Source organism: Cygnus atratus, chromosome 29, assembly GCF_013377495.2.
Source record: "Cygnus atratus isolate AKBS03 ecotype Queensland, Australia chromosome 29, CAtr_DNAZoo_HiC_assembly, whole genome shotgun sequence".
In the NCBI taxonomy this organism is placed as follows: domain Eukaryota; kingdom Metazoa; phylum Chordata; class Aves; order Anseriformes; family Anatidae; genus Cygnus; species Cygnus atratus.
Window position 1 is genome coordinate 2,512,464 of NC_066390.1, and position 9,423 is coordinate 2,521,886.

Genomic DNA, 9,423 nt, shown 5'->3' on the forward strand with positions numbered 1-9,423 from the left:
CCAGCACCCTCGGGTGACTCCTGGCACCCCAGACGGATGCCAGCAGCCCTGCCCTAGGGGCGACACCGCTCAAGGTCCCCTTCCCCCCCCTTTGATACCACCCCAGAACCCCTTTGTCCCCCTCTTTTGACGCCCCCCCTTTTGATGCCCCCCCCCCTTTTGACGCTCCCCCCCCACCCCAGCACGCAGGCACGCTGTGGGTTCCAAAGGGTTTATTATTGCAGGAGCCCCGACCCCCCCAGCCCTGTACTGGGGGGTGAGAGGACGGGGGGGTTACAGTGGGGGGGGGGGACCCCACCACCCTCCCCCCGCGGCTCAGACACAGAGGGGGGGCACGGGACGGACGGCGGGACACAGGACGGACGGACGGACGGCGGGGCCCTGGCTCAGGACAGGACAAGAGGAGGGTGCCGGTGGGGGGGGGGTCCTATCGGGGGGGGTCCCATCCCTCCTGGGGGTCCGGATCCAGCCGCAAACGGCTCCGGGTGTGCCCGGGGGGGCTCAGTTGGCCAGCACGTCGGAGGACTCGGACACCAGCTTGCCGTCGCGGGTCTCGATCTTCTTGATGACGATGGCGCGCGACTTGGCCACGGGGGAGCCCTCCAGGGGCGGGGGGGGCACGGCATAGCCGCTGGAGAAGGAGCTCCCAAAGCCCCCCCCGAGGCTCCCCCCGAAGCCCCCGCCGTAGCCGGCTGCAACGAGAAGGGGGGGGGGGGGGGGAGGGAAGGGGAGGGTGCTGAGTGATTTGGGGTGGCGGGGAGGGGGGGCGCAGCCCCGGGACCCCCCCCTTACCCGCGTAGCTCGCCGTCCTGGTGTGGATGCTCAGGTTCTGCACGCCCGCCTCCAGCCTGCGGGGAGGGAGGGGGCAGCTCAGCACCGCTGGGGGGGGGAGGATGGGTCCCCCCCCCCAAAGGGTGTCGCCAAGGGGCCCCCACCTGCTCTCCTCGCCCTCCAGCAGCTTCCTGTAGGTCGCGATCTCGATGTCCAGGGCCAGCTTGACGTTCATCAGCTCCTGGTACTCGCGCAGCGTCCGGGCCAGATCCTGCTTCGCCTTCTGCAGCGCCGCCTCCAGCTCCGCCAGCTTGCCCCGCGCGTCCTTCAGCGCCAGCTCCCCGCGCTCCTCCGCCTCCGCGATGGCCGCCTCCAGGCTGGCCCGCTGCGGCGCACGGGGGGGGGGGGGGGGTCCCTCGCACCAGAGTTTGGGGGACCCTCACACCCCGGCGTCCCCCCTTGCGCCACACAGCCTCCCCCTTTGCACCCCAGCACCCCCCCCCTATACCCCAGTGTCCGCCCCCTTGCACCGTGCCACATCCTCCCTTGCACCCCAGCAGCCTCCTCCCCTTACACGCCAGCATCACCCCTTGCACGCCCATAACCTGCTTTGCACCCCCCATATCACCCCTTGCACCCCTATACCCCACCTTTCACCCCCATGTCCCACCTTTGCACTGCAGCTGCCTCCCCCCTTGCACCGCACAATCTCCCTCCTTGCACCCCAATGCCCCCCTCCTTGCACCCCCATACCCCACCTTTCAGCGCCGTGCCCCCCTTGCCCCGACAGCATCCCCCCCTTGCACCCCAGCATCCCCCCCTTGCACCCCCATACCCCTCCCTTGCCCCCCAGCATCACCCCTTGCACCCCAATATCCCTTCTAACACCCCAGTCCCCCCCCCTTGCACCCTGGTACCCTCCCTCGCCCCGCAGCATCCCCCCCTCGCACCCCAGTATTCCCCCTTGCACTCCCATACCCCCCCTAGCCCCCCAGCATCACCCCTTGCACCCCAATATCCCTTCTAACACCCCAGTCCCCCCCCCGTTGCACCCTGGTACCCCCTCTAGCCCCCCAGCATCACCCCCCTTGTCCCCCAGTCCCCTCCCTTGCCCCCCAGCATTGCCCCTTGCACCCCTCTAGTCCCCAACCCCCCTTGCCCCCCAGCACCTCCATGGGCTGGGCCTCCCCATGGGGCCGTGGGGGGGCCCTGGGGTTCCGCGGGCGGAGGAGGAAGGAGGAGGAGGAGGAGGGCGGAGGGGGAGGGCGGGGGCGGCCCCACCCGGGCCCCACCTGGTTCTTGAGCGCCTCAATCTCGGCCTGGGTGCGCTGGACGAGCCGGCTCAGCTCGCTGATCTCCCCGCGGGTGCTGCGCAGGTCGGCCCCGTGCTTGCCCGCCGTCGTCTTCAGCTCCTCGTACTGCGGGGGGGCGGGGGGTCACGGAATTGGGGGAGCGTGAAATTGGGGGATCGTGGAATTAGGGGATCATGGAATTGTGGGGTTGTGAAATTAGGGGATCATGGAATTAGGGGATCACAAAGTTAGGGGATCATGGAATTAGGGGATTGCGAAGTTGTGGGGTTGTGGAATCACAGGATCACCAAAGCGCACAGCCACAGACTCATGGGGCCACCAAATTTCAGAACCCTGTCACTGCAAGACCCCATCACCACGGGACCCCACAACTGCGGGACCCCAAACTCACATTCCCACAAAATCTCAGCACCACAAAACCCTGGAGCCACACTCCCAGAGCCGTGGGGCCACAACACCACGGGCACACAGCACCTGAGGGGGCAAGGGGGGACGGACATCGGGGTCCCCCCGCTCCCAGCCCCGCTTGGGGTCCCCCTGTGCTCCCCCGACCACCCTGCAGCGGTGCCGGGGGGGGGGCGATGGCCGGGACAAGGCCGCCAAAGGGAACAGTCCTGGGGGGGCTCTGGGAGAGCAGGGATGGGGCTGGGGGCTCCGGTGAGGGCACCCTGCACCCCTCAGCACCGTGGCCCCATGAGCTCCTCTGGCTCGGGAAATCGGGGAGCAAGGAGCCGGGGCGAGCCCGGGTGCGCCGGGGGCGATGCTCGGGGCTGGGGCTGCTGCAGCCAGGCCGGTCGGGGCGGCCGTCACGGGGCCCGGCGCGCCCACGCCGCAGACACCGGGAGCACTGGGAGCAGCCGCCTGGCCCCCGGGCGGGGAGGGTTGGGCAAGGGCAGGAGGAGCAGGACCCAGACGGCGAGACGGGGCGTCGCGGTGTGTGGGGTGTGGAGCACCCCGGTGTATGGGGTGTGCTGGGGGGACAGAGTGTCCTGGGGTACAGAGCACCCCAGTGTGTGGGGTGTCCTGGGGGATGGAGCATCCCAATGTATGGGATGTCCTGGGGGACGGAGCATGAAAAGGGACGGAGCACCCAGTGTGTGGGATGTCCTGGGGGACAGAGCATCCTGGGGTCAGAGCATCCCAATGGATGGGATGTCCTAGGGCATGGAGAGTCCTGGGGGATGGAGCATCCCAGGGGACAGAGCGTCCTGGGGCGTGGAGGGTCCTGGGGGACGAAGCGTCCCAGGGGACGGAGCATCCCTGGGGATGGAGAATTCTGCAGGACGGAGCACCCCGGTGCGGGGGCGTCCCGGGGGACGGAGCACCCCAGGGGACAGAGCATCCCATGGCTCGGGGCGCCCCCCCACCTTGATCTGGTACATGCTCTCGGCCTCGGCGCGGCTGCGGTTGGCGATCTCCTCGTACTGCGCCTTCACCTCGGCGATGATGCCGTCCAGGTCCAGGCTGCGGCTGTTGTCCATGGAGAGCACCACGGACGTGTCCGACACCTGTGACTGCAGCTCCCGCAGCTCCTGTGGGGCACGGGGGGGGGCTGAGTGGGGGTCCCCTCACTGCGCCCCCCACACACACAGCAGCCCCCCCGCGCCCCCACCTCATCGTAGAGCTGCCGGAGGAAGTTGATCTCGTCCGTCAGGCTCTCCAGGCGCGACTCCAGCTCCACCTTGTTCATGTAGGCTTCATCCACGTCCTGGGGGCGCAGCAGGAGCCCGTCAGCCCCCCCCCGGCACCGCCTGCCCCCTCCCGGCCCCCGCCACCTTGCCTTTTTCAGCAGCACGAACTCGTTTTCCTTCTCAGTGCGGTGGTTGATCTCCTCTTCGTACCTGCGGGCACAGGGGAGGCTCGGCGGGGGCACGGGGACGAGAGTACATGGGGTGCGGGGACATGGGGATGCAGGGGACATGGGGGCAGGGGGACTCAGAAGTGCAGGGACGTGGGGATGTAGGGGACATACGGACACAGGGAGGTGGAAGGGATGGGGACATGTACAAGGGGACACAGGGACTTGGGGACCCAGAGGTGCAGGGACTTGGGATATCAGAAGAATTGGGGGCTCTGGGATGAGGGGACACAGGGACAGAAACAAGTGTGGGGACGGGGGGACGTGGGGACCCAGAGATGCGGGGCCATGGGGATGGAGGGACCTGGGGACATGGGGATACGGGGACGCAGGGACCTGGGCACATGGTGATGCAGAAACCTGGGTACGGGGGGACATGGGGGTGTGGGGACACAGGGACATGGGGGCACAGGGACATGGGGACACAGGGACCCACCCAGCAGCATGCCCCATCCACGAGCAGCAAGGCAAAGCCGCCTCCGCGACAGCCACCCCCCAAACCCCGGAACCACTGTGGGGCCACCACCCAGGGCGGGACGTGGAGCCCCCCGGGGCCCTCACTTGTTCTTGAACTCCTCGACCAGCCCCTGCATGCTGCCCAGCTCGGCCTCCAGCCGCAGCCGCTCCTGGCCCAGGCTGTCGAGCTGGCGCCGCAGGGTGCCCACGTACGCCTCGAAGAGCGCGTTCAGGTTGCTGCGGGGGGGCTTCTGGTTCTGCAGCAACCCCCACTTGGTCTCCAGCATCTTGTTCTGCTGCTCCAGGAACCGCACCTGGGGAGGGGCACGGGGCGGTGGCACCGCCGGCACCACCGGCACTGCTGCCTCGGCACGGGGGCACCAGATCGGGGGCGTGGGGACGGGGGGCTCGGCACGGTGCTGCAAGGCTTGGGGGGGTGGGGAGCAAGGGGCGGGGCAAGTGCAAGTGTGGGGGCTGGCGTGCAACTTTGGGGTCTGGGGAGTGAGTCTGGGTGCTGGGTGCAAGTCTGGGGTGCTGGGTGCAACCTTGGGGTGCAGGGTGAGGACGTGGAATGCAGGCGTGGGGTGCTGGGCGCGGGTTTGGGGTGCTGGGTGCAACCACGGGGTGCTGGGCACGGGTTTGGGGTGCTGCTTTGGGGTCCTGGGATGCGGGGGTTGGGGTCTCAGGTGCACATTTGGAGTGCAAATCTCTAGTCCTGGGGTGCACATTTGGGGTGGGGGGGTGCAAGCTTGGGGTGCTGGGTGCTGAGTGGGGCTGGCCCTGTGGACCCCCTGCTGCCCCCCCCACCACCACCACCATGGGGCAAGGCCCCACAGAGCATCTGTACTGGGGGGGGGGGGGGGGGGAAGGGGGCAGCACCCGGTGTGGGCCTGTGGGGGCAGGAAGGGAGGCTGAGGGGGGACAACAAAGGGACAACACCCCCCTCCCAGCTCCCACCCCATGCCACCCCCTGCCACGTCCCCGGCGGGGGGACAGGAGGGGACAGGAGTGTTCCCACGGTGCGTCCCCGGGGGGGGGCAGCAGGTCCCCAAGGGGGCCAAGATGTGCCCAAAGGGGTCAGGAGGTCCTGAGGGGGTCTGGATGTCCCCAGGGGGGTCTCAATGTCCCCAAAGGGGGCAGAAGGTCCCCAAGGGGGTCTCAGTGTCCCCAAAGGGGCCGGGAGGTGTCCGAAGGGGCCAGGAGGTCCCAAAGGGGCCAAGGAGGTCCCCAAGGGGGTCTCCATGTCCCCAAAGGGGTCAGGATGTGCCCACCGGGTCCAGAAGGTCCCCGAGGGGCTCAGGAGGTCCCAAAGGGGCCAAGGAGGTCCCCGAGGGGGTCTTCATGTCCCCAAAGGGGTCAGGATGTGCTCGAAGGGTCCAGGAGGTCCCGGAGGGGTTCCCAGTGTCCCCAGGGGGGCGGGAGTTCCCCAGGGGGTCTCAACACCCCCAAAGCTCTCAGGATGCACCCAGGAGGTCCCTGAGGGGCTCAGGAGGTCCCCAGGGGGTCCCGGCCACCTCCGGCCCTGCCACCAGGGGAGGTTTGGGGCAAACAAAAGTAGGACGGGGCCGTGCCCCCCCCCAAAGCCCCCCGGGTCCAGCACAGTGGGGCAGGGGGCACCCGGGGGCAGGGGGTGCCCAGCCTCACCTTGTCGATGAAGGAGGCGAACTTGTTGTTGAGGGTCTTGATCTGCTCCTTCTCCTCCTTGCGCACCCGCTGGATGCTGGGGTCGATCTCCAGGTTGAGGGGCGTCAGCAGGCTCTGGTTGACGCTCACGGCCGTGATGCCCCCCCCAGACCCACAGGAGGCGGACGGGCCCCGGTAGAGCCCCCCGGCGCTGTACCGGCCCCCCCCAAAGCCCCCGAAGGCCGAGGCCGCACTCATCCTGGCGGCGGGGCCGGCGGTGTAGGAGCGGGAGCTGAAGGAGCGGACGGAGCTGCTCCGGGTGGTCGTCCTGGGCACCGGCACGGACATGGTGGCGGCAGGGGGCGCGGGCGGGGGGCTGGCAAGCGGGGCCAGAAGGGGGCGAGAGGCTCTAGGGGGGGTCACGAGGAGGTGGCGAGGCTGCAAGGGGGTCGCAAGGAGGTCGTGAGGTTGCAATGAGGTTGCAATGGAGTTGCAAGGAGGTTGCAAGAAGCTTGCAAGGAGGTTGCGAGAGGGTTGCGAGAGGGTTGCGAGGGGGTTGCGAGGGGGTTGCGAGGGGGTTGCGAGGGGGTTGCGAGGGGGTTGCGAGGGGGTTGCGAGAAGCGCACACAGAGGTCTCGGGAGGCTGGAGGAAGGTTGCGAGCAGGTTGCGAGGCTGCAGGGCACGAGGAGGCCGCAGGAGGCTGCAAGGGGCCGGGCTGGGCGGGTGAGGCTGGGTTTATATCCCGGAGCTGGGGGAGGAGAGCAGGAAGGAGGCCGGGGCCCAACGCAGCACCTGCGCCGCTTAACCCCTTCACAGCGGGGAGCCCATGGGATCCACTGGGATCCTGCCCCGGCGGGGCGCAGGGGTGCGTGCTTGGCCGAAAATCCTGGGGGGTGGGTTGGGAGCAGGGGCAGGGGTCGCATGCTGCCCCCACCCGGAGCTCAGCGCCACTCCTGGAACCCACCCGGCTGCGGCATCCAGACCCTGAGCCCAGGACCCAGGACCCCTGCCCCCGGCCCCAACAGGTGGCCCCAAATGGTGTCCCCAGCCCCATGTCCCCATCCGGTGTCCCCAGACCATGTCCCCAACCCATGACCCCAACCCCACAGTCCCAGCCCCATGGTCCCAGCCCCCGGCCCCAGGCTCTGCCCCCCAGCCCCACGTCTCCAGCCCCACGTCCCCATCTCATGTCCCCAACCCCTGCCCCCAGCCCTGACCCCAGTCCCATGGCCCCAACACCCCTCTCCAAGCCGTGTCCCCATCTGGTGGCCCCAAACGGTGTCCCCAACCCGTCTCCAACCCCATGGTCCCAGCCCCCAGCCCCAGACTCTGTCCCCAGCCCCGTGTCTCCAACACCACGTCCCCAACCTCTGACCCCAGCCCCAAACTCCCAGCCCCCCCCGCCCCCCCAGCCCCATTGCCCCCAGCTCCCCGTCCCCTCCTGCTGGGCACCCCCCCCCAGAAGCCCCCCACGGGTGTTTCTGCAGTGCGAGGGACACCGCTGCAGCCCGGTCCCGTGGGGGTCAGGATGCGGCCAGCTCCTGCCCCGGCTCCCGGTGCAGCGCGGTGCTGGCAGGGCAGACAGGAGCGGCGCGGGGCAGGACCGGGCTCGCCCCGGGCATGGGGCCGAGACGGCGGCGCGAGGCCCTGCACCCGCCGGCGGGGATCTGGGAGCTGCTGCACTGGCGCGGCCGGGAGGGTGGCCGTGGGGCAGCGCCAGCACCGGCGGGGATGGAGCGCAAGCAGAGGGGGTAAGGGATCGCCGCTGCTCCTCCGGCTCCGGGTGGCCGCAGGTTGGTCCCCCCCCGTCCTACACCCACCCACACATCCATCTGTCCATCCCTCCATCTGTCCATCCCATCCCATCCCATCCCCATCCCTATCCCCACCCCACCCCACCCCATCCCTTCTGTGCATCCATCCGTCCATCCGTCCTTCTGTCCATCCATCCACCCCCCCCACCCATCCACCCCTCCACCCCTCCCTCCCCCCATCCTTCTGCCCGTCCGTCTGTCCGTCCATCCCCCACCCCCCCCACCCTGTCCACCCACCCACCCCCCCATCCCAGGACAGAGCCAGGCACCCTCTCTTCCAGACTCCTCTGTATTGGACTAAAACAGCGAGGTTTTGGTTGCAGGGGGCTGCAGCAGGGCCCCCCCGGAGCGGGGCCGGCTCCAACAGGGGACCTGCTGGTTGGGGTGAGCGGGAACGGGACTGGGAGCGGGAGCGGGAATGGGGTTGGGAATGGGAGCAGGAGCGGGATCAGGAATGGGAATGGGAGTGGGACCAGGAGTGGGACCAGGAGTGGGACCTGGGTGACCTCACCCCCATGTCCCCCCCAGCCTGGCGCCAACAGAGCCACCACCCATCCCTGTTCCCCCCCAGCCCCTGTCCCCCCCCAGCCCCTGCCCCCCCCCCATCCCTCCCGAACCTCACACCTGAAGCACCCCTGGGGTTCTTCCCCCCACACTTTGCACACATGGGGGTCTCAACGCCCTGCCCAGAACCACACAACCTGGGGGGTGGGGGTGTTGAACCCCCCTTCCCCCTCGGGGGCTGGAAGCATCCGTGGCCGGGGGGGGCTGGGAAGCTCCCCCTCCCCAGGAGGAGCCCCCCCTCCCCGCAGCCTCTCTTATCAGGATGGAATTTGCAGCCCAGGCAAATGCCTCGTGCCTGCCGCGACAGCGCCGGCGGTGGGAGTGGGGCCCTGGGTGGGGGCCAGGGCCCGGGGGGGCACAAGAGACCCCCCCTGCCCCCCCCCGGCCCCGCTCCAGGTCCCTGCAGCCCAAGCGGGGACTTCCCAGGGCCAACCCCTGCCTGCGGGTGGGGAAACTGAGGCATGGGGGGGGGGGGAACACACCCATGGGGGGGGCAAAGCAGCGTCTCTGCCCCATAGGGAAACCGCAGCCCCATGGGGGGGCTCCGTGTCAGCACCCATAAAAAATCTGTGCCCCCCAGATGCTCCCAGACCCTGCCCAGACCCCTCGGCACTGCCCCACGGCCACCCCCCGGCCCCCAGCTCGGTGTCACCACCCCGCACCCTTCCAGGCTCGGGACCCCCCCTCGGTGGCTTCCCACAGAGCTCGCGGGGGGGCCCGGCCCCGTTTTGGGTGGGGGCCAAGGCTCCGTTGTTTGCCCTGGGCTCGGTGTCACCGTGTCACCGCCCGCTGCCACCCACCCCAGCCACCCCCCAAGCGTGTCCCCCCCGGGGGGGGGGCGGGCAGAGTACCCCTGGGTGCCCCCCAAACGACCCCCCCCCCGGGTGACGGACAGGGGGACCTGGAATGTCCCCAGGGGAGCACAGACCGGGGGGGGGGACACAGGTGCCACCACCCCCTGCATCGCTATGACCGATGCTGGGGGGGGTGCGGGGAGCCCCCCCAGTTCCAGGCCTGTTTGCA

At 69.6% G+C, this 9,423-nt stretch overlaps 1 protein-coding gene across 5 annotated transcripts; it reads right to left on the bottom strand.

Moving 5' to 3' along the window:
- Nucleotides 1–446: 446 nt before the first annotated feature.
- On the bottom strand, nt 447–6,390 carry LOC118260643 (keratin, type II cytoskeletal 8-like). Of its 5 annotated transcripts, none has more exons than XM_035571045.1 (9): nt 6,043–6,390; nt 4,504–4,712; nt 3,865–3,925; nt 3,697–3,792; nt 3,452–3,616; nt 2,064–2,189; nt 936–1,156; nt 771–848; nt 447–736 (listed from the first exon to the last, which is right to left on the bottom strand). In XM_035571045.1, the coding sequence occupies exons 1-9, from the start codon at nt 6,367–6,369 to the stop codon at nt 502–504; spliced, it is 1,518 nt and encodes a 505-aa protein (XP_035426938.1). In that variant the 5' UTR covers nt 6,370–6,390; the 3' UTR covers nt 447–501. The 5 variants fall into 5 exon arrangements, with proteins under 5 accessions (XP_035426938.1, XP_035426937.1, XP_035426936.1 ...); XM_035571044.1 differs by having other exon boundaries at nt 447–692; nt 802–848; nt 6,043–6,369; XM_035571043.1 differs by having other exon boundaries at nt 447–692; nt 793–848; nt 6,043–6,369.
- Between the last annotated feature and the right edge of the window lie 3,033 nt (nt 6,391–9,423).